The 25752-nt window shown below is 36.1% G+C and overlaps 1 protein-coding gene and 1 pseudogene across 1 annotated transcript; both read right to left on the bottom strand.

Annotated features, from left to right (window-relative positions):
• Nucleotides 1-588: 588 nt before the first annotated feature.
• LOC117921605 lies at nt 589-10812 on the bottom strand (annotated as a pseudogene).
• An 823-nt stretch (nt 10813-11635) lies between these two features.
• Nucleotides 11636-25159, bottom strand: LOC117922412 (DNA repair protein RadA-like). Its single transcript, XM_034840549.1, has 13 exons — nt 24459-25159; nt 23817-23872; nt 23484-23542; nt 18343-18414; nt 17838-17900; nt 16959-17039; nt 16003-16068; nt 15028-15183; nt 14402-14485; nt 13562-13600; nt 13251-13333; nt 12903-12975; nt 11636-11880 (listed from the first exon to the last, which is right to left on the bottom strand). Exons 1-13 carry the CDS (start codon nt 25157-25159, stop codon nt 11716-11718), a joined length of 1698 nt encoding a protein of 565 aa, XP_034696440.1. The 3' UTR covers nt 11636-11715.
• Between the last annotated feature and the right edge of the window lie 593 nt (nt 25160-25752).

Raw genomic sequence — 25752 nt, 5'->3', positions numbered from 1 at the left:
TTCCTAAAAAGTGATTATTTTTTCCCTTGAAGAATATTCCACCTTTATTTATTTTAAAATTTTAAATACATTTTCTAAGTATTAAAAAATGCCCTAACTTCACAAATATATATATATATATATATATATATATATATATATATATATAATTTATCTAAAAAATTAAATTGAATTAAAGGAAAAAATGCTCCTAATATTTTTTTTTTAATTTAAAAGTTACTCGAGCTTTCTATTTTACCTGAGGTTATGTTAGATTCCCTAGAAATACTAATAAAAGAAAAAAAAATATTAAAATAATAATTTTTTCATATTTGATTTCACATTATTTAATCTTTACATTAAAAATTTTAAATAAGTAAAATAATATATAAAATAATTTATTAATTTTAAATTTAATTTTTATTTTTTTATTTTTCTTTCTTTTTTTCTTTTTCTCTATTTTTTTTCTTGACTAGAATTTCTTGAGTACCAAACATAACCTAAATAAATAAAAAATGATAAAAAGAGGAATCAAAATAATTAATCATAGTAGGGGCAAGAGGCAATTAAATTAAAAGTAGAAAATTAACATTTTTACACCTTTGATCATACCAAAAATAAAATTATATAAATATGATAGAAAGGTAACCAAAAAAGGTCAAAATGATCTTCAGCTTTTCTTTTACGCCTCAGACAAAAACTGTGTTGATAACCTCTTTCATATTCCTGCAGCCCACAATCTCAATGTTCATATCCTCAAGAGTTGGTAGAGATTTTTCAGCTGCTTTTGGGACTATGCATTTTTTGTATCCCAGTTTCGCTACTGTGTTCACCCTTTTCTCCATTCTGGGTACCTGCAGAAGATGAAAATGATCAGCAACAGCCTCTTTCTTAAAGAATATATTACATTGAAGGCGAAAGATTTTCTGCATTAAGCAGCATTAAGAACTGGGAAGATGAGCAAAACACAGGATGATGCAGATAAAGCATACAATTCTCCATGTCGGTTTTGGAAGGAACGGTGTTGAATACCATTGAAGGCTGTAAACAAGCTGTGTTTGAAGGAGCTCTAATTGGCTCAATCATAATAAAGGTTTAGGTTCAATTTTGCTCAGCCTCCTTCAAGTTTTGGGGGAATCAGGCTTACTTGGCATGTAGTGAATTTGGTCGGTGAGACTGGCTAGGCAAAGGGCCGGCTCGGCCTCATTGTAGGTACATGCAAATACATGTGTAGATGATGCAAGTTATGCTTAAGAGAGGAGCTTCAGGAGACCAAATTCATAAGCTTTGCTTGTGAGGATTTCATGGACTGAGATGAAAGTCACCCTTTCAAAAGCATTATTTACTATCTGATTCTCTAAACAGTGCACAAGCTTCCAAAAGCCAGTAAGGGAATCGAGGCAAAGGTACTGCAAAACTAGTTCACTTCTTAAAATCAGTTCAGTAATGAGAGAAAATATGCATACCGTGCGAAGCTCACCACCAAGGCCGATTTCTCCAATGAATGCAATGCCATTGGGAATAGGAAACTCCAAGAAGCTGAAGAAAACAAAGTTCAGTTCATTGATTTATAACGACAAAGAATAGTGAATTCAACATTGGAGGGGATAAAAGAAGGAAGAGATGAAGAAAAGAAACTGGAGCAGATTATTAAGTTCAATAAGAAAATACAATTTTCTGTAACTAGCCCAGACAATTTTGTTACACCCCATGTAATATTTATCGAACTTCAAAACTATGGAAGGGAAAAGACATTGAGAACAAACATAACATTAGCCTATATTTAGCTTGTAGATAAATGTTATAACCAATTGATAACAGTAGATGATGTGAAATTAAATGATAGAGCACATGCCTGCTGCAAATTGCAGCTGCTACAGCAAGATCCCCAGCGTCTCTGCCAGTGTCACACCACTTACAACATTTAAAAAGATGCCCTGTGGTAAGAAACGGTACAAGGAAACCACTTTAAATTGAGGAGCGTAACCAATGATATGAGCACGCGATTAAAATAATCATAGTAACCATCTTGATAGTCAGTTGAATCAATGGTATAACATACATGAAAGGTCAGTAAGAGGTGGAGTTAAAAATATATTTATGGTCATTACTGATCATTCTTACTAAAGGCTAAATAATGAGGAAATGTTAATTTACATTGTCTTGGAGCTTTAGACCAGCTTGCTTCATGAGAACCTAACAGATAAAGAGATTAAAGGGTCAGTTCTTACATCATCTTTAAGGAATACAAAAGTATCAGCAGCTGCGAAACACAATGTCGCCTCGAAGATTTCAACAAAAAAGAAGATACATGATGGAAAAAACCAAAACAAAAACTGAAATAATTAAGTGAAGATGGGGTTAACCTCTATTTGGCTGCTAGGAAATCTGAGGAATAGACAAAAAAGATAATAATCTGAATATTAAGTTCAATATTGAAAAACGGCCTTTTCATTGAAACAAATTTCTGGAAAGCTACTCATTGCGCTGCTGCTTCATTTTCTCTGTTTTTTCCACCTCTGTGTTGGAGGGTGAACATTAGAACATAAGCCCCTTTTTTTAAAGAGAATAGTTCTCCAGAGACTTGTCCTGTCTAGAGAAAGAGAACTGGTGTTCCATTAATGAGTTTACTTCATGTAGTCTTTGATAGTTGCTTATTTTGGTTTGTTTGTGGTTTTTAGGCCATTTGAGTTCACACTAGAATAACCATTATGGACTCATATTATGAAACAATGGGCTTTTAGTTTGTCTCACTCGTGGACCTTTCAGCCATTACTTGGCACCCATTAGGCTATCTGCACACCTTCAAGCCATTCAGGAGGACAAGTTATGTCATTACAACTTGAATCACAGTGGTGGCTCTTTCGAGCCATTTGAGAGAGGCAAGGCCATTATGGCCATCACCACTAGGCTCCTTGCAATCATTCAAACTATATTTCCCACCTTGGGTAAAGAAATCTCCTATTCTACTGATAATCAAAGCTCCAAAATTGTGATTACACGTTTCTCAAGTGAAGCTTATAAAACTAGTGGTTATCTTGTGACAATGACATCACCTGACCTCATGATATGAACTCGAGCCAGCTTACGGAAAATTCAACATGCATATGAGAAATTGTAGATCTATGGAAAAGTGATAAGAACATTCCGCTTGTGAAGGTACCTTTGGAAATTCTAGAAAATAAACAGCAGCTTTTCTTCTGATTTTCAAATGCATGAGAAAAAAGATATATCGTATATTTATTCTAAATACAAAAATGTATCCATCCCTCTATATGGACAATGTCATTTCTATTATGCTACATATTTAATTTCACACTTAAATAAGTGTGCAAGTGAATGTTTGAAGCTTTGGATACTTCCACATGCACCCAAAATTTGCACCTGCTAGACACAAGTGCTTTCCTGGCCCACTTTATGCTTCTATATATCCAAAAGGCCGAGCTACATATGATCAGCTAACCTTATTTAGATTTATAATCTAAAAGAATGCTGGATTAATATTCTCATGTGCTAAATCAGTCACAAGGTTATCTTTAAGTTGTAGTTACGTGCATTAAGCAAAACCCATGCACTGACAAAGTGGAACAAAGACTATCAGGTTAATTAACAATGACGAATTGATTACTATAGTAAAAGTAGGAAACAAATATAGCAAAGAATGTAACAGCATGGTTATATTATTCCCTGATATCTACAGAAATTTGTTGAATTTAGACTGAAAAGAGAGAAGTAAAAGGACCACCTAGCATGAATGCAAAAGGTATTGTAAAATATTTAAACAAGTACTCACCGCAATAATCATGTCAGCTCTGCTCGCTGGAACCCCATTAACTTGCCTTGCAACTGTTGATCCAGATAGACATAATGCCTACATAGAGATTATGGAAGTCATTCAAACAAGATTTGTTGGAGAAAAACGGAATGATGAGAACCAATGCTTGACAATCCTTTTGATAGGCAAATAAGATTACACACACACATATATATATAAATATGAAAAGCTCTTCCCTTACAAACAGTTCAGAAGAAATATTGAAGCCCAAAAGGCCTCTAAATATGATTATGTTGTTCTCTCTGCACAAACAAATCCTGAAGAAAAGAAATGCATCAATTTGTCAAACTCAAAAGCTCTAAATCAATGAGAGCTTAACTAGCAATTTGATGCCTGTTAATGAGTTTTTTATATTAGTGGTGGAACTCAGGGTACTTTGAAAGCATCATGATGCACCAAATTTTTATGCCATATTTGCTAGAAAGGAAATTATATATCTAACTCTGGCATCACTAGTCTGCAGACAAGCAAAGAAAACCAGAACTTTCCAAAACAATTAAAAATAGATCATTAATCTGATTGCAAAGCGCAGGTTATCTTCAACATAATACTATTCCTATATGGATTAGAAAACAATTTCATTTGACTCATTCAGTTGGCAATGACCATTTGTATTATGGGAAAAAAAAAAGATAGAAGAACCACCTGAATTTCCAGGAGAAAAGATCGAGATCCATCCATAATTACAGCAACCGCAAGTCCAGCTAAAATCTCTGAATCTGAGTTCTGCTCACTTAAGAACAGCTCACTGGGGTTTGAAACAACTTGCAGTCCCAATTGTGTCATTTCAAACACTCCAAGCTGACAGAAAGAAGTAATCTATCATCAATAAAAACAATAGAGTACATATATTCCTGATTGTCATATTCATCATGGGTTAAGAAAAATAATAGAGTCCAATTATGTATATCCTACATTTTTGGTTTTGGATACACTTCCCATATAAAATCCAACAAAATACAAGGAGTTTCCCATGAATGACCCAAAAACAAAAAGGAAAGAAAGAAGGAAAAAGAAAAGGACCTGCTTGCTCCATTTTCTATGTTCTAAAACACATTTGGGTTAAAAAGGTAGCAGATAACATTGAAAGTGGAGAACCCAAAATATTCTTTGCTTATAATTTTTATTTGCCTTCTTGTTTAATAACTAACAGCAAAACTAGCACAAGTACTTGGCATGGGGCATATTTGAGCTAATTATAAGCTTTAAATAAGAAGAGAGATGAAAATTTTTCAGGGAAAGAATTACCATAAACTCCTTTTCAACAAAGAAATTCAAATTCCCATTCCCATAGGGTTTACTAGGTTGACAAGATAAACAAAATTAACAAAGATGGAAAATTGTTTCCCAGAATGCAGGAGACATTAGCAATACAAATTCTGAAATTAAAGGTTCAGTAATCACAAAACTTGGAAGAAAAAACAGTTACTTGGAAGAAATTTTTTTCTTTTTTTTTAGGCATAGGAATTTATACTAAAGGCCCTAACAAAAGATGGGGTGCAGTCCACATACACAAGAGGTATGCAAAGAGCCCATAAGAGCACACATGAACATGGCTGAATGCTAAAGATTAATAAAATATATGGCACTAATATAATTAATACCTCATCAGTGGACCAAACGATTCTTCACAGACCGAAGCAATCGATGAGATGAGTGCTTCTCCCCCTGTGGGGCAATATAAAATATGAGGTACATAGAAATAAGCCTAGAAATTTCTAATTAAACCAATCAAACTACCCACTAAATCAGGCATATAAAATGTGATATGGTAAATAAAGCGCATCAAGAAAATTAAATAAACTTCAAAAGATGGTCTAAGATTAAAAGAACGGAAACATCATCTTTCTTGTTTTTTTCCCCTCATTGTGGTTATTATGGTTCCAGTTATTATTATTGCTCTTGTCAATGTTTTCAGTAAGTCCCAAGTTCTTCCACGAGAGTGATTTCAGAATATTCAGTATTATGACAAAGATGATCAACTGCATGCAGAGCATAGACAGCAGGATCTCAGCTTTCAAATACAAACCAAATCCTAGATACATCCCAAGGCACAGGATCTCATGATCATGATATCTCCAACCAATGTATTAACTTGAAAGCATCTAGGATAAAAATCTACAGGGAGTAGACAAAAGCTTAGGGTCTGTTTGGCAATTGTTTTCAAAAGCTGTTTTTTCTTCTTCAAAAGAAAAAACAGGAAAACACATTTAGAGACCAGAAAATGGAAAATAATTTTCTATTCTTAAAACGGAAAATAGTTTTTTGTTCTTAAAACAGAAAACAGGTTGTTCACAGAAAACGTCTTTTAATTGTTTTCACTTGTTTTAAAAAAAAAATTACATAAATATGAATAATGATTAAAAATAAAATACCACATATAAAAGTTATTTTTCAAATATATTTATAAATATAGAATACAAGTTAAAAACACTTCAAGTTCCCAAACAAACATTTATTCTACAAAACATCAAAGAACTGCATTAAAAAACTATTCTTAAAAATAGTTTTCAAATCAGTTACCAAACAAGACTTTAAATGGTAACAAAGAAAGGTAGCCCTATAATTTAACCAAGTAGCAGATTTAGCAACTATCCAAGAAAAGATAATACAACAAAATACCAACTTCCATATATAAAACAACGTCAACAATGTGCTCCAAGACACGAGGCCCAGCTATGTCCCCAGATTTTGTCACATGTCCAATCTGAAATACACAAAAACAAGAGCAAGGGTAGCTACATTCAGACCAAGAGAGAGAGATAGAGAGAGGAGCAACAACAAAATAAAAAATAACAATATTCAGAAAATAATCAGAAGGATTTGTCTAGTAGCATTTAAGTCACTATTAATCAATATTGTTAAAAAGAAGAAAAAACAAAGAGAAGTTCTAAAAATTGGAGAAAAAGCAAAGGCTTTCCATTTATTGACATGAAGAAAAAAAAATGCTGAAAAATAAAACTATTTCATCCACTCTACCCTGAAATCAATTCTTTTCAACAGCAAGAGTAGAAACGTGCAATTACATGGCCCACACTTCCACATCCGATTTAGAAAAGGCATCTAAAGGTCAATCCTTTTGAATTCAAACCTCCTCTGTTCTAAGTATCATATCCAAATTTGTCTCCCTCCTACAAATGCATTGTTGGAAAATCTAAATTTCAGGCTTCCTCACAATAAACCTCAGCCTACAAATACAAGCTAAAACTTTCACCATGATTTTATACAAACTTCCCAAAAAACTTAAAGAGCACAGCTACATAATATTTACTGCCCCTCTATTTTCTAGGATCAATGAAACAAATTAAGCATTCAAACCCTTATCAAAACAACATCTCCCTCTAAACTCCAGCCATCTGGAGCAATGAAATGTTAACAACCAGAAAAGGGCTAGAAGGTAGTCTAGCAGGATAATGCATGCTCAACCATATTCCAATCTGAGTTATGAGTTCAAAACAGTTGAAAAAAGGAAATGGGATGTTGACCAGGCCCCAGGTATCATATACTAACCAAAAACACAGGGATGTTAGTCTTCTTAGCAAAACGCAGCAAGGCTGATGTGCATTCTTTCACCTGTCAAAAATCAAGGCAATGTTAGCACACGCTATAGTCCTGAAAGTACCATATAGTATCATCTCTACAGACATTTGATACTTTCTGATTTCACTGTGGAACTAGAGTTCAGGTCCTCAAACTAGAAAAGAGTATCTTTAAAAAGAAAAAGCAAAAGAGAATGGAAACAAAAAACGTGCCTTCTTACAAAGCAAACCTTTTGGATACATAACAACATAAAACAGGGAAGGCACAATAAAATGAATCCCACACAGAATTAAATAAAAAGCAAGAGGACCTAGAAACATTCATAAAGCAAATAAATGTCATTTTAAGAATAAGAAAGCTTTAGCACTCTATCATCGCAAAAGGAGCAAAACAAGCAGCCTATGTCAAGCATCCTGAGCTAATCTGATTTCCCACTTTAAATAAGTGGTAAAGAGTTTATAAAAACTTGACCTGAGAGAGACCTCCTGCACTTCCGATGACTCCTTTCAAATATACAGTTTGAATGGAATCAACAACTAGAGCCCTGGGGGAAAGAAGATGAACTTGTCCCAATATGTCCTAAAAGAAAGAAAAAACATCAATCATATTGGGCTCCATAAGCAATATCACAAATATAAACCAAAAAGAAAAAAGGAGAGAAAAATTAGCATATTTCCACAACCATGTACCTCAATATCAGTACTTGAATATAAGAAAAGCTCTTCTGTGTCAATCCTCATGCGGTCAGCTCTATTTCCAATCTGTTCGACACTCTGCCATGGAGAAGATGACAAGGTGATTTGATTGCATGTTAAGTTAAAGATTTATGGTTGTGTACATGACAAATTACTAAAAATGAAAAATAAAACTAATTTATATTTCAAAATATCTATAGCCATACTCCTCGTATAAAATGGAGTTGTCGCCAAAACCTCCAAATTGTTAATCAGGAAAAAAACACATTGAAGTAATTTCATAAAATAAAGGCATCATGAAAAACTCCAAACCCCTCAACATTCTTCATGTCCTAAAATCACTTAGTAAGTATTATTGAAAACATTCACAATTGAAATAATAAAGGAACAAAATCATAGAAAAGTTTCAAATGCCATTAAAGAATGAAAACTTTTCATTGTCATGTGCTGCTCAATGGCCCTTACTACAAAGCTTCATTAGGATCGTGAAAAGTTAAGGAGAGGATGAGGAAAAGAAAATAAGGAGGAAAAAGGAGACAAAAAATATGAAGGAAGATGAAAAAATAAATTCAAGTTCAGCAAATTTTTTCCCTCATATCTCCCCAAATTTGTTTCTTTATTGGAAGTATGAAGAATTTGAAAATATATGTCTTCGAATAATATTCATTATAATTTATTTTCCTGTGTAATTTTCATGGCAAACTAAACAAGAGAATTTGAGATTCCTTCCATTTTTTTTTTCTCCCTACTAGTTTCAGAGATTCAAATAGAGCATAAGAAACAAACAATGACATAAAATAAGATGACAAACAAAAATTAGATGGCAGGTCAACGAGGATATGAAGAAAGCATAGCTTTATGAACAAGTATCTGGCACAAGAAACGCTAACCTCTTCACCAGATACATACACAACTGGACTTGATCCACCAATATCATGCCCTTCAGCTATTATTGCAGCAATCTTCCAGTTCAAATTAAGATTTGGTAACAACAGAGAATTAATACAGAGGAGAGGATTACAATTGAATAAAAATATAAAAATCTATATTTTACCTGTAACAACAGTGTACTCTTGCCAGCACCAGGATCACCCCCAACCAAAACCAAAGAACCTACAAACCCAGAAAGATCCACATTTAAAATAAGTTTTGAACTATTCAGCATACTGGAATAGCAGAGTAGGATTTCTAATACTTGGGCAGAGGCATTATAGCCAAATATTTTTTTAAGCATAGGATGATTTATATACAGCATGCAGCATGGTTTTCACACATAAACAGCCCAAAAGTGTCCAAACTACATGAAAATCATTCAATAGTAAAATTTATATGAAAAATCAGACATATATCAACACATATAGTATAACTAGAAAAACAGGACCAACCTGGTACAAGACCACCACCAAGCACCCTAGCAACTTCATATCCAAAGGGCCCATGCCTGATGTCAAACAAACTAATATTAACTTTCTGCACAGCATCAGAGGAAACATGATGTGAAAAAATGACCAACAATTTGATTGTCAATGATGAAACACTTCAGTAAAACTGATTTCTTTGTGGAGACAACTTAGCTGCAATCATTTGGTGAGTGATAGGCAGTTCCCTCAGTTACTCTGTTGTTTATATGCCATTTTCATCCCTCAAATTTTGTTCCTAATTGATTTTTACTCAAGCCATAGATAGTTTCCAAACAAACAAGAATTCCCATAGATATTAAAAACAACTAAACCTAATCCTTCATCTGGTTTCTTTGCAAAAAGAGACTAAAAATCTTTGAATCTTACAGGTTCCATTACTTGAGAACACAGAAAATGAAATATATTCATTTAACGAAATCTAATACAGCCATCTGCATTAGCTGGGTCAGCTTTCCACATCAACAAAACCAAAATAAATAAAATCCTAACACTCAAAATCTTATTTTCTTCACTTTTCTTTTTATCCGTCTCCTCAGCAACTAAACTTAAGGCACCAAATTAAAAACCAAAAGAGGAAGAACTCACAAGGGAATCCTCCAATTCATCTGATTAATCCCCCGGTTCACATCCGTCAATCTCAAAGGTTGCACCTCAGTGGGCTGCTGGGGTAACCACGATCGAACCACATTATCCGACACCTCGAACCCGCTCACCCTCGAGCCACCATTGCCGCTTTCCCCTGCTGAAAACTGCTTCATTGTACCCACTTTATTGCACTCCCTACACGCCCCCCACCACTGCCCATCCGAATACCCACAGTCCGAACACACCCAGCAAACCTTACTCTTCCCCTTCTTCCTACCCCTCACAACACCGCCATCGCTCGAAGCTAGCCCATACCTACCACCGAATCTCCCCTTCTCCACACTCCCAAAACCCTTATTTACCGAAACCTCGCTCCTTTCAGCTCCACTTCTCGACCCAGATTCTTGTCGGTCACTGTACTGACTGCCTTCCGTATTGAACACGGTCCAAGTTCTACGTCTGCTTGAATTGGTTTCTGTATCAGGTGAACTTGAACCGATCCCGATACTCGGAGAATCGGCGTCAAGGCTCGTTGATTCTTCGCTGCGCCGGTGGTTGGTGCAACGGAAATGGCGGGAAAATTTAGGGTTTTGGAGAGATTGGAAGGAGATGAGAGGAGAGAGAGAAATGGGTATGTGTCTTTTTGGATTGAAAAGGTGTTTTTGGGTGTAGAATGTTCTGAGAGCTCGCATATCTGAGATTTGCATGAGACAGGAGAGAGGGGTTTTTCTAGGGCTTCAGTTGAAAGTATGAAAAAACCCGGGAAGGGAGGGACGAGGAACATTGTTTTTAAAATTAATGGTTATTTGATTAAAAGGTCCTCCCTTCTTTTTCCCTGTGGGAAAAAATATCTTTATTATTTTTTATAAAAATAACTCTTTTTAAAATTACTTAAAATAACAAAAGAATATTTATATTAAAAATAAATTACTTTTCAAGATAAAAATATAAAAAATAACTTATTTTAAACGTAAATATCCTTAATTATTTCAAATATTTATAATATATTTTTTTTAAAATTATTATTTTTATAAACATAGATAGGTGTTCAAAAAGAGGTATTCATTATATTTTGGTATCAATCACCTATGAGTTATTTGAAAACATAAACATGGGTCAAAATAATTATCAAATTTTAAAAATAACAATTTTTTTTTATTTTGTTGATAAATTGCCATAAAAATATTCAAAAAGAAAACAAAAATGTTAAGAAAAATAAGTTTTTCTTATTTGATTGTACTATGACACATATTAACGAAAATCAAATATGATTAAAATTAATTAAAAACTTATACATTTTCAAATTATTTAATTTTTATATTAAAGAGTTAAAACTAAAAAAATCATAATAAATATATAAAATAAATTTATTAACTTTAAATCTATTTTTTATTTTTCTTTACTTTTTCATTCCTTTTATTTTTTTCTCTATTTTCTTTTCCTACTATTTTTCAAAAAAAATTCCGAGAAGCAAATGTGGCCTAAATGATAAAAAAGAGGAATCAAAATAATTTATCATAGTATGGGCAAAAGGCGATTAAATTAAAAGTAGAAAATTAACATTTTTACACTTTTGATCGTACCAAAAATAAAATTATATGAATATGATAGAAAGGTAACCAAAAAAGGTCAAAATGATCTTCAGCTTTTCTTTTAAGCCTCAGACAAAAACTGTGCTGATAACCTCTTTCAGATTCCTGCAGCCCACAATCTCAATGTTCAAATCCTCAAGAGTTGGTAGAGATTTTTCAGCAGCTTTTGGGACTATGCATTTTTTGTATCCCAGTTTCGCTACTGTGTTCACCCTTTTCTCTATTCTGGGTACCTGCAGAAGATGAAAATGATCACCAACAGTCTCTTTCTAAAAAAAATATATCCGTCGAAGGCGAAAGATTTTCTGCATTAAGCAGCATTAAGATGATCAAAACACGAACAATGAATATGATGTGGATAAAGCATACAATTTCTCGTGTCAGTTTTTGTTGTAGTATGTGGCTCAGATTTAAGTGAAAGACATATGGAGAAAAAGGGGCAAATCCCGTCGCTCCACTCCATTCCACTCTGCTTTGCTCCGGCATTTGTCATTCAGACTTGTACTTCTTTTGTTGTGGGGTGAACAATAGGTTGGGGGTGCGGGGCAATGCCCCTGTGATACGGTTTAGGGGTATTTTTGGAATTTCATTCCTAAGGGTTAGTATAAATACCTTTTTATGTAACCCTAATTTTAACATAGTGAAAATCCAGTTCCTATGGACGTGGGCAATTAGCCGAACCACGTTAAATCTCCGTGTTCTTACTCGTTTTTCTATTTTTTGCCATTAATCATTGCACGGAGTCCAACAGTTTTGGAAGGAATAGGGTTGAATACCATTGAAGGCCGTAAACAAGCTGTGTTTGAAGGAGCTTTACCCAGCTCAATCATAATAAAGGTTTAGGCTCAGCTTTACTCAGCCTCCTTCGAGTTTTGGGGGAATCAGGCTTACTGAGCATGTAGTGAATTTGGTTGGTGAGACTGGCCAGGCAAAGGCCGAGCTTGGCTTTATTGAGCTGATGAGTCATTTCAGTCTAATATGTGATCAACACAGCCTCACAGAAAAGTACATAAATACATGCGTAGGTGATGCAAGTTATGCTTAAGAGCGAAGCTTCATGAGACCAAATTCCTAAGCTCAGTTTGTGAGTAATTTATGGACTGATGAAAATCACTCTTTTAAGAGCATTATTTACTATATGATTCTCTAAAACAGTGTACAAGCTTCCAAAAACCAGTGAGGGAATCAATTGAAAGGTACTATAAAACTAGCTCACTTCTTAAATCAGTTCAGGATCAAGGAAAAATATGCATACCGTGCGAAGCTCACCACCAAGGCCGATCTCTCCAATGAATGCAATGCCATTGGGAATAGGAAACTCGAAGAAGCTGAAGAAAACAAAGTTTGTTCATTGATTTATACAACAAAGAAAAGTAGTGAATTCATCACTGGAGGGGATTAAAGAAGGAAGAGATGAAAGAAAAGAAAAGCAGGGCAGGGGAATTTTGTTACACCCCCATGTAATATTTATCGAACTTCAAGACTACAGAAGGGAAAAGACATTGAGAACAAACATAACATTAACCTATATTTAGCATGTAGATAGAAGTTATAACCAGTTAATAACAGTAGATGATGTGAAATTAAATGATAGAGCGCATGCCTGCTGCAAATGGCAGCTGCTACAGCAAGATCCCCAGCAGTCTCTGCCAGTGTCACGCCACTTACAACATTTAAGAAGATGCCCTGTGATAAGAAAGGGGAAAAGGAAACCACTTTAAATTGAGGGGCACAACCAATGATATGAGCAGGGGATTAAAATAACTGTAGTAACCATCTTTGGTAGTTGGTTGAATCAATGGTATAACAGATATGAAAGGTCAGGAAGAAGCGATGTTAAAAATGCATTTAAGGCCCTTACTGATAATTCTTACTAAATTCGAAAGGCTAAATAATGGGGAAATATTAATTTACATTTTCTTGGAGCTTTAGACCAGCTTGCTTCATGAGAACCTAACAGATAAAGAGATCAAAGGGTCAGTTATTACATCATATTCAAGGAATACAAAAGCATCTTCAGCTGCAAATAAACACAATGTCACCTCAAAGATTTCAACCAAAAAGAAAAGAACAAAACAAAATCTGAAATAATTAATTGAAGATGGGGTTAACCTCTATTTGGCTGCCGGGAATTCTGAGGAAAAGACAAGAAGATAATATTCTGAATAATAAGTTCAATATTGAAAAAGGGCCTTTTCATTGAAACAAACTGCTGGAAAGCTACTAATGGTGTTGCTGCTTCATTTTCTCTGTTTCTTCCATCTCTGTGTTGGAGAGTGAGAACAGTGGTGGCTCTTTTTTAGCCACCTGAGGGAGGCAAGGCCATTATGGCCATCAAAACTAGGCTCCTTGCAATCGTTCAAACTCTATCTCCCACCTTGGATGAAGGAATCTCCTATTCTACTGATAATCACAGCTCCAAAATTGTGATTGCATGCTTCTCAAGTAGAAGCTTGTGAAACCTGTGGTTCTCTTGTGACGATGACATCACCTGACCTCATGATATGAACTCAAGCCAGCTTAAGGAAAATTCAACATGCATAGGAGGAATTGTAGATCTATGGAAAGAAGATGAGAGCATTCTGATTGTGAAGTAATAGTAGGAAACAAATATACCAAAGAATTTAACAGCATGGCTATATTATTCCCCGATATCTACAGAAATTTGTTGAATTTAAACTGAAAAGAGAAAAATAAAAGGAGCGCCTAGCATCAATGCAAAAGGTATAGTAAAATATTTAAACAATTACTCACCGGAATAATCATTTCAGCTCTCCTCACTGGAACTGGAACCCCTTTAACTTGCCTTGCAAATATTATTCCAGATAGACATAACGCCTACATAGAGAATTTATGACCGTAAATTCAGTAATATAATACAGACAAAAGTATTACTATCCTAAGGTTCTTCCCTTACAAACAGTTCAGAAGAAATACTGAAGCCCAAAAGGCCTCTAAATATGATTATGTTGTTCTCTCTGCACAAACAAATCCTGAAGAAAGGAAATGCATCAATTTGTCAAACTCAAAAGCTCTAAATCAATGAGAGCTTAACTAGCAATTTGATGCCTGTAAATGAATTTTTTATAATAGTGGTAGAACTCAGGGTACTTCGAAAGCATCATGATGCACCAAATTTTTATGCCATATTTGCTAGAAAGGAAATTATATATCTAACTCTGGCATCACTAGTCTGCAGACAAGCAAAGAAAACCATAACTTTCCAAAACAATTAAAAATAGATCATTAATCTGATTGCAAAGCGCAGGTTATCTTCAACATAATACCATTCCTATATGGATTAGAAAACAATTTCATTCGACTCATTCAGTTGGCAATGACCATTTGTATTATGGGAAAAAAAAAAATAGAAGAACCACCTGAATTTCCAGGAGAAAAGATCGAGATCCATCCATAATTACAGCAACTGCAAGTCCAGCTAAAATCTCCGAATCTGAGTTCCGCTCACTTAAGAACAGCTCGCTGGGGTTTGAAACAACTTGCAGTCCCAATTGTGTCATTTCAAACACTCCAAGCTGACAGAAAGAAGTAATCTATCATCAATAAAAACAATAGAGTATACATATTCCTGATTGTTATATTCATCATGGGTTAAGAAAAATAATAGTCCAATTACGTATATCCTACATTTTTGGTTTTGGATACACTTCCCATATCAAATCCAACAAAATACAAGGAGGGTTGTATAATTTTTCCCCATGAATGACCCAAAAACAAAAAGGAAAGAAAGAAGGAAAAAGAAAAGGACCTGCTTGCTCCATTTTCTATGTTCTAAAACACATTTGGGGTAAAAAGGTAGCAGATAACATTGAAAGTGGAGAACCCAAAATATTCTTTGCTTATAATTTTTATTTGCCTTCTTGTTTAATAACTAACAGAAAAACTAGCACAAGTACTTGGCATGGGGCATATTTGAGCTAATTATAAGCTTTAAATAAGAAGAGAGATGAAAATTTTTCAGGGGAAAGAATTACCATAAACTCCTTTTCAACAAAGAAATTCAAATTCCCATTCCCATAGGATTTACTAGGTTGACAAGATAAAAAAAAATTAACAAAGATGGAAAATTGTTTCCCAGAATGCAGGAGACATTAGCAATACAAATTCTGAAATTAAAGGTTCAGTAATCACAAAACTTGGAAGAAAAAACAGTTAACTTGGAAGAAATTCTTTTTCTTTTTTTTTTTAGGCATAGGAATTTATACTAAAGGCCCCTAACAAAAGATGGGGTGCAGTCCACATACACGAGGTATGCAAAGAGCCCATAAGAGCACACATGAACATGGCTGAATGCTAAAGATTAATAAAATATATGGCACTAATACAATTAATACCTCATCAGTGGACCCAAACCGATTCTTCACAGTCCGAAGCAATCGATGAGATGAGTGCTTCTCCCCCTGTGGGACAATATAAAATGTTATATGGTAAATAAAGCGCATCAAGAAAATTAAATAAACTTCAAAAGATGGTCTAAGATTAAAAGTATGGAAACATCATCTTTCTCCCTTTTTTCCCCTCATTGTGGTTATTATGTTTCCAGTTATTATTATTGCTCTTGTCAATGTTTTCAGTAAGTCCCAAGTTCTTCCACGAGAGTGATTTCAGAAATATTCAGTATTATGACAAAGATGATCAACTGAATGCAGAGCATATACAGCAGAAATCTTAGATGCATCCCAAGGCACAAGATCTCATGATATCTCCAATTGATATATTAACTTGATAGCATCTAGGATAACCAAGGAATGTAGCACTTTAATAAGATAAAAATTTACAAGGAGTAGACAAAAGCTTAGGGTCTGTTTGGTAATTGTTTTCAAAAACAGTTTTCTGTTCTTCAGAACAAAAATAGGGAAAACATGTTTGATAATAAAAAATAGAAAATAGTTTTTTGCTCTTAAAAACAGAAAACGGGATGATTTCAAAGAACATTGTTTAATTGTTTTCCATTGTTTTCACTTGTTTTTTGACGACTATTTAAAAATTAATTACACAAATATAAATAATGATTAAAAATAAAGCCCTGCATATAAAGTTATTTTTGAAAATCTATTAAAAAATATGGGAAACAAATTAAAAATACTTCAAGTTCCCAAACAAACATTTGTTCCACAAAACATCAGAGAACGGTTTTCAAAATTATTCTCAAAAATTATTTTCTATAACAATTTTTGAAAATAGTTACCAAACAAGACCTTAAATGGTAACAAAGAAAGGTAGCCTGTAATTTAACCAAGTACCATATTTAGCAACTATCCAGGAAAAGAAAATACAACAAAATACCAACTTCAATATATAAAACAACATCAACAATGTGCTCCAAGACACGAGGCCCGGCTATGTCTCCAGATTTTGTCACATGTCCAATCTGAAATACACAAAAACAAGAGTAAGGGTAGCTACATTCAGACCAAGAGAGAGAGAGAGAGAGAGAGAGGAGCAACAACAAAAGAAAAAATAACAATATTCAGAAAATAATCAGAAGGATTTGTCTAGTAGCATTTAAGTCACTATTAATCAATACTGCTAAAAAGAAGAAAAAACAAAGAGAAGTTCTAAAATTTGAAGAAAAGGCTAAGGCTTTCCATTTATTGACATGAAAAAAATGCCGAAAATATACACTGAAAGAACTATTTCATCCACTCTACCCTGAAATCAATTCTTTTCAACAGCTAGAGTAGAAACGTGCAATTTACATGGACCACACCTCCATATTCGATTTAGAAATAAGCACCCGAAGGTCAATCCTTTTGAATTCAAACCCCCTTTGTTCTTACTATCATATCCAAATTTTTCTCCCTCCTACAAACGTATTGTTGGAAGATCTACATTTTAGGCTTCCTCACAATAAACCTCAGCCTACAACCACAAGCTAAAACTTTCACCATGATCTTAAACAAACTTCCCAAAAAACTTAAAAAGCATAACTACATAATATTTACTGCCCCTCTATTTTCTAGGATTGATAAACAAATTAAGCATTCAAACCCTTCTCAAAACTACATATCCCTCTAAACTCCACCCATCTGAAGCAATGATATGATTACAACCAGAAAAGGGCTAGAAGGTAGTCTAGCAGGCCAGATTCCAATCTGAGTTATGAGTTCAAAACAGTTGAAAAAGGGGAAATAGGATGTTGACCAGACCCCAGGTATCATATACTAACCAAAAACACAGGGATGTTAGTCTTCTTAGCAAAACGCAGCAAGGCTGATGTGCATTCCTTCACCTGTCAAAAATCAAGGCAATGTTAGCACATGCTATAGTCCTGAAAGTACCATATAGTATCATCTCTATAGACATTTGATACTTTCTGATTTTGCTGTGGAAATAGAATTCAGGTCCTCAAACTAGAAAAGAGTATCTTTAAAAAGAAAAAGCAAAAGAGAATGGACAAAAAAATGAAGAATTTGAAAATATATGTCTTCAAATAATATTTATTATAATTTATTTCCTTTGTAATTTTCAAGGCAAACTAACCAAGAGAGTTTGAGATTCCTTCCATTCCCTTTTTTTCTCCCTACTAGTTTCAGAGATTCAAATAGAACATAAGAAATGAACAATGATGTAAAATAAAATGCCAAACAAAAATTAGAAAGCAGGTAAATGAGTAGCAAGATATGAAAATAGCATAGCTTTAAGAACAAGAATCTGGCTCAAGAAACACTAACCTCTTCACCAGATACATACACAACTGGACTTGATCGATCAATATCATGCCCTTCAGCTATTATTACAGCAATCTTCAATTTCAAATGTAAGATTTGATAACAACAGAGAATTAATATAGAGGAGAGGATTACAATTGAATAAAAATATAGAAATCTATATTTTACCTGTGTTAGAAATACTGAATGATTGTATTGTATTTCCTGAATAAAAGAATATACATCAGTGCCTTTATATAGGAGGTATATGTGTGCGGTACAAGTAACCTAACTGGGCCTAAAGCCCATAACATAATATACCCATAATATACATTAACGGCCCCCCTCAAACTCAAGGTGGATGTGAGACCAACTTGAGGTTGTCAATTAAATCACGAGTGCGTCTTGTAGGAAGTGACTTGGTGAAGATATCTGCAAGCTGATCTTTGGAGGAGACGGAGAAAAGCTTAAGAGCACCATGGACAAGATGATAACGGATAAAATGACAATCAATCTCGATGTGTTTAGTCCGTTCATGAAAGACATCATTGTGAGCAATATGAATGGCACTCTGGTTGTCACAATAAAGGGGAGTAGCAGAGGAGGTGGACACACCCAAATCCTTAAGAAGCCATCTTAGCCAAAGGAGCTCAGATGTGGTATCAGCAAGGGCACGATATTCTGCTTCAGTACTGGAGCGGGCCACAAAAGTTTGTTTCTTACTTCTCCATGAAATCAAAGAAGAACCAAGAAGGAAGCAGTAACCTGTAGTGGACCTGCGATCAGTAGGATCTCCTGCCCAATCAGCATCAGAGAATGCACGGAGTACAAGAGGAGATTGAGCTGAGTAGAAAAGGCCATGAAAAATGGTACCCTTTAGGTATCGAAGAATGCGCAGAACAGCAGCATAGTGAGTTGATCGTGGAGCAGACAAATACTGGCTCACCTGATGAACAGCATAGGAGATGTCTGGACAAGTAACTGTGAGATAAACTAAGCTGCCAACCAATCGTCTGTAAAGAGAAGGATTAGACAATGGTTTCCCCCCGGAGGGTGTCAGATGCGCATTAAGTTCAACTGGAGTGTCAACATTCTTACTGTCAGTGAGTCCGGCTTGAGACAGCAGATCAGAAGCATACTTGGCTTGAGTAATATAAAGACCATCTGTGGAATGAGTAATTTCAAGACCCAGGAAATAGCTGAGATGTCCAAGATCTTTCATCTCAAACTGCTGACTGAGAAAATCCTTGAGTTCTTGAATGCCACTAAGGTCATTACCAGTTATGATCATATCATCCACATATAGAAGAAGCAAAATAGTGTCTTTATCAGTACGACGAAGAAATAAGGCAGAATCATACGGACTAGCAGTGTAACCCAAGTGAAAAATAGTGGAGTTGAACTTGGCAAACCAAGCTCGTGGGGCTTGTTTAAGACCATAAAGTGCACGTCGAAGATGACAAACCTTGTTTGAATCAACAGAGAGACCAGGAGGAGGTTGCATATAGACTGCTTCACTCAGATCCCCATTAAGGAAGGCATTTTAACATCCATCTGAAAAAGGTCCCATTGACGAGCAGCAGCAACAGCTAAGAGAGCACGAACAGATGAGATACGAGCAACTGGAGCAAAAGTCTCTTCATAATCAATCCCATATTCCTGTGTAAAGCCTTTGGCAACAAGATGAGCCTTGTAGCGCTCAACGGATCCATCAGAGCGAGTCTTGATCTTATAGATCCACTTACAACCAACCACAGACTGTCCAGGAGGGAGAGGAACCAGGTCCCAAGTATGGTTTTTGGTTAATGCATCAAGTTCCTCTTTCATAGCAATTTGCCATAAAGGGTCAGTAGAGGCCTCACGATAGGTTTGAGGCTCGTGAAGTGTAGCAAGGGCAGTGTAACAATGATAGTCAAGTAGGTGTGGAGGAATGGATCTTACCTGGGTTGAGTGGCGAGGTGGAATGTCTTGTGGAGGATCTTCAGGCAGAGCAGGAGCAGGGAACCCAGTCTCAAAGTAGGGTAGCTCGTCATCAATCTGCAACCTGTCTAGGAGAAGCATAAAAAATATCTGGAGAGAAGTCCAAAGGAGGATCAAAAGTATTTGTAGAAGGAACAAGAGATTCATCTGGAAAGATTTCTAAAATAGAGGAGTTAGTCAAGGAAGAACGAAAGTGAGAGAGTTCAACAAACAATCGATGTTCCCAAAAGACAACATTATGAGAAACACGAAGACGATGAGAGACAGGATCATAACACCTATACCCCTTTTGAGTTTCACCATAACCAAGGAAACAACAGAGTCTAGAGCGAGGCTCAAGTTTGTTGTGCTCATGAGACTGAAGAAGAACAAAACAAGCAGAGCCAAATGAGCGAAGGTGATGATAGACAGGGGGTGACCCAAAGAGACGCTCATACGGAGTCTGATTATGGATGACAGCACTTGGAATACGGTTAATTGCATGAACAGCATGAAGAGCCGCTTCACCCCAAAATGGGGCAGGAATTTTGGCAGAAAGAAGCAGAGCACGAACAGTGTCAAGAATATGACGAAGTTTTCTTTCAGCTCGACCATTTTGCTGAGAGGTACCTGGACAAGTTAGATGATGTACAGTGCCATAGGAATGTAACAGAGCTTGAAACGCATGTTGAGTATATTCAAGAGCATTATCAGATCGAAAGGTTTTGATACGTTTGGAGAATTGTGTTTCAACCATTTTTGCAAAATTGCTATATATTGATAAAATTTCGGAACGAGATTTCATAGGGAAAATCCAACTATAACGAGAATAATCATCAATAAAAACAACAAAGTATCGAGATCCACCAATACTAGCAACAGGAGAAGGTCCCCAAACATCAGAATGAATTAACTAAAAAATACTCTTAGAAATGGATTCACTGTTATTAAAAGGCAAAGCTGGCTGTTTGCCTAACTGACAAGAAGTACAATAAAAAATGTCTTTAGACACAGAACCCAACAGACCCCTAGACACTAACTGTTGTACCCGAGAAGATGATGCATGACCAAGACGAGAATGCCAAAGTGCAAGAGAAGGTAAGGAAGAAACTGTAGTAGCTGCAGTAGCAATAGAAACAGGAGCAACAGGTGGAAGATGAAGATTGCTCACGGGAAACATACGCCCAACTCTAGGACCGGTCCCAAGCTCCTGCCCCGTCCTCGGATCCTGCACAATACACCCAGAATAGTAAAAAATAAGGCGATAACCTAGTTCAGCTAATTGTCCCACAGAGCACAAATTATAGGATAGGTCAGGAACATGGAAGACTCCAGGAACAGAAAGATTAGAGGTTGAAACAAAACCTAGACTATTCCCATGCATGGTGGAACCATCAGCTATATGAATATTTAGAGGATGTGGTGCAGGGTCAAGTTTGGAGAATAGGGATGAGTGAGGTGTCATGTGATTGCAGCAGGCAGAATCAAAAAGCCAAGTTTGAGACTTACCAGGTAGAACAGATAAGGTAGTGGAAAGAGATGCATTACCAGCCATACGAACAGCCTGAGCTATGATCTCCTGTAGTTCAGTGGAGGAGAGGTTGATAGTAGATCCAGAAGACTTGGACTCAACTGAGGTGGAAGCCATTGGCGGAGTAGGCTCAATATTAGCAACAGCAGCAGTAGATTTGTTACGACGGTAACAAGTCTCAATGGTGTGGCCAGGACGCTTGCAATAGTTGCAGAACTTTTTGTTGGTCTGCTTGCAACGATTGCTAGAGCCATAAGAATCACCTGATTGTTGGGGTTGCTCTATGAGTGGAGTAGATGGAGTAATAGCCAAAACATTGAGCTTATTTTGGGCTTGAAAGGTTGCAAGACGAGCTTCTTCTCTAACCAACTCATTTACAACAGTATCAAGAGAGGGAGCAAGACTGCGATTGAGTAGCTGACCACGAATGGGCTCAAAATCCTTGTGAAGTGACATCAAGAATTCATAGAGGCGAAACTCATCTCTAATGGAAGCATATTGCTGAGCATCTTTTGAGCATGTCCAAGTTGGATCAGAAAGGTCAATTTGGTCCCAAATAAAGCGAAGCTGATCATAATAGTCATTGATGGATTGCCCTGGTTCTTGCCTGAGTTGATGTAATTCAACCACTAACTGATATTTCAGGGATCCATGAGTAGTGGAGTACCTTTTGGCCAACATATCCCATGCAGATTTTGCATCATCAAAACTGCCCATCAGATTGGAAATAGAAGGAATGGAAGTGTTCCGAATCCATGTGAGGATCATGTGGTTATGACTATCCCATTCAATCATGCGATTAAGAAAAAAAGCATCTCCTTCACTTGCTCCCTTGACAGGAATAGTCATTGCACCAGTACAATAATGCCAGAGCATGCGACCCTTAAGAAAACTGCGCATAGCTTGAGACCAAGATAAGTAATTTTTATTTCCCTCCAATACAGTATTGATGGGACGAGAAAGAAAAATATCCTTTTTATCCATTTAGAGACACAATATGCAAAAACAGACTGCAAAAGTGAAATCTACGCGAAAAACTGGGTAAGGAGGACCTGGTCAACCTTGGAAAAGTCAACGGTCAACGCTGGTCAACGGTCAACAGTCAGTTGGTCAACGGATGACGTGGAGATGATGTCAGCTAGGGCTAGCGTGGCACTGACACGTCAGCAGTGGTGACGTAGCTAGGGCTGATGTGGCGCTAACGTGGCAGATGAGGTCTCCGATGGCAACGAGGTTTCCACGACTGTGTAGATCGGCGCTGGATGATCTTAGTGGTACCTTCAAAAATGAAATCGGAGCAATATTCGCAGCGATGATACGAAAAACAGTGATCTTGTGCGGTGTGAAACTCCTTAAGGACGGTGGCTGCAGGTCCGGAACCCAAGGACGACGCCTGGATGACGTTGGAGGTTCAACGGCAAAAGGCTGCGGCGGCAGTTGTGATGGCGGAAGCGTTAAAAAGAAAGGAAGTCACACCAATGAAGACAGACTACTAAGAAAGGGTCAGAGCAGTGGCTCTGATACCATGTTAGAAATACTGAATGATTGTATTGTATTTCCTGAATAAAAGAATATACATCAGTGCCTTTATATAGGAGGCATATGTGTGCGGTACAAGTAACCTAACTGGGCCTAAAGCCCATAACATAATATACCCATAATATACATTAACAACCTGTAACAACAACGTACTCTTGCCAGCACCAGGGTCACCCCCAACCAAAACCAAAGAACCTGCAAACCCAGAAAGATCCACATTTAAAATAAGTTTTTAACTATTCAGCATACTGGAATAGCAGAGTAGGATTTCTAATACTTGGGCAGAGGCATTAAAGACAGATAATTTTTTAAGCATAGGACGATTTATATATAGCATGCAGCATGGTTTTCACACAGAAACAGCCTAAAAGTAATCTCAAACTACATGAAAATCATTCAATAGTAAAACTTACATGAAAAATCAGACATATGTCAGCACATATAGTATAACTAGAAAAACAGAACCAACCTGGAACAAGACCACCACCAAGCACCCTAGCAACTTCAGATCCAAAGAACCCATGCCTAATATCAAACAAACTAATATTAACTTTCTGTAAAGCATCACAAGGAAATAAAATGAGCAAAAATGACCAATAATTTGATCTTCAATGATTAAACACTTCAGTAAAACTGATTTCTTCGTGGAGAAAACTTAGCTGCAATCAGTTGGTGAGTACTAAACAGTTAGTTTACTTAGTTTAAAGATCTTAGAGTTCCCTCAGTTACTCTGTTGTCTATATGCCATTTTCATCAGTCCAATTTGTTCCTCATTGATATTTACTCAAACCGTAGATAGTTGCCAAACAAACAAGAATTCCCGTAGATATTAAAAACAACTAAATCCTTCATCTGGCTGCTTTGAAAAAAGAGGCTAAAAACCTTTGAATCTTACATGCTCCATTACTTGAGAACATAGAAAATGAAATATATTTATTTATTGAAATCTAATACACGCATTTGCATTTGCTGGGTTAGCTTTCCACAAACAAAACCAAAATAAATAAAATCCTAGCACTCAAAATCTTATTTTCTTCTCTTTCTTTTTATCCATTTCCTCAGCAGCTAAATGTAAGGCACCAAATGAAAAACCGAAAGAGGAAGAACTCACAAGGGAATCCTCCAATTCAACTGATTAATCCCCCGGTTCACATCCGTCAATCTCTGAGGCTGCGTCTCAGTGGGTTGCTGGGGTAACCACGATCGAACCACATTCTCCGACACCTCAAACCCGCTCGCCCGCGAGCCACCAATGCCGCTTTCCCCTTCTGAAAACTGCTTCATTGTACCCACTTTATTGCACTCCCTACACGCCCCCCACCAGTGCCCATCCGAATGCCCACAGTCGGAACACACCCAGAATACCTTACTCTTCCCCTTCTTCCTACCCCTTACAACACCGCCATCGCTCGAAAGCTGGCACATACCTACCACCCAATCTCGCCTTCCCCACACTCCCGTAACCCCTTTTTTCCGAAACCTCGTTCCTTTCAGCTGCACTTTTCGACTCAGATTCTTGTATGTCACTGTACTGACTGCCTTCCGTATTGAACACAGTCCAAGTTCTAGGTCTGCTTGAATTGGTTTCTCCATCAGGTGAGCTTGAACTGCTCCCGATACCCGGAGAATCAGCGTCAAGGCTCGTTGATTCTTCGCTGCGCCGGTGGTTGGTGCAACGGAAATGGCGGGAAAATTTGGGGTTTTGGTGAGATTGGAAGGAGATGAGAGGAGAGGGAGATATGGGTATGTGTTTTTTTGGATTGAGGAGGTGTCTTCGGATGTAGAATGTTGTGAGAGCTCGCATGTTTGCATGAGACAAATAGAGGGTCTCAATTGAAGTATGAAAAAAAAACCCGGGAAGAGAGCACGAGGAACCTTGTCGTTTTTATCCTAGAAACGGAAACAAACGGCCGCACCTGAAGGGAACGGAGGAATTGAAACGACACCGTTTTGAAACATCATCTTCCTTTATTCTCCTTATTAAAATTAATTTCTCATTAAGGATGTTCATTGCGTTAAGTATTAATTGTTAGAACTAAAAAGAATTGAGTTTTCTTTTCTTAGAAGTTAAGTTTCCTTTTATTAAATATTTTGATTCATTTTCCCATAACAAATTAAATTAGATTCATTTTGATATTCATTGTTTCATTAATAGAAGGGACAATTGTGTTTTAGACCCAATTGAACCCGAAAATTAAGATTTGACCTATAAGAGTTACATAATTGATGAGAATGATATAAAATGTAAAAAGATCAATATACCCTTTAAAACTATTTTGAGTATTTTCTATCATAATGTTTGACAAATTTTTTACTTTTTAATTTTTTATAATAATTATTTTGAAAATTTATTATTTTTAGAAAACTAATTTTTTTTAAAATGTATTATTTAAAAAAATAAATTT

This window comes from Vitis riparia, chromosome 9 (genome assembly GCF_004353265.1).
Source record: "Vitis riparia cultivar Riparia Gloire de Montpellier isolate 1030 chromosome 9, EGFV_Vit.rip_1.0, whole genome shotgun sequence".
NCBI lineage: Eukaryota > Viridiplantae > Streptophyta > Magnoliopsida > Vitales > Vitaceae > Vitis > Vitis riparia.
Note: the sequence above shows the minus strand (reverse complement) of the source record. Positions and strands in the feature narration are given on the sequence as shown.

Excerpts from the sequence above, each read along its gene's own strand:
- LOC117922412 (XM_034840549.1), bottom strand. The coding sequence starts at position 25,159 with ATGCAAACATGCGAGCTCTCACAACATTCTACATCCGAAGACACCTCC. Across the intron at positions 16,069-16,958 it reads ATGTTGTTTTATATATTGAA|GGGGAGAAGCACTCATCTCA; the intron begins GTTGGTATTTTG and ends ATTGTCCCACAG. Across the intron at positions 15,184-16,002 it reads GGTTTGGGTCCACTGATGAG|CTTGGAGTGTTTGAAATGAC; the intron begins GTATTAATTGTA and ends TCTTTCTGTCAG.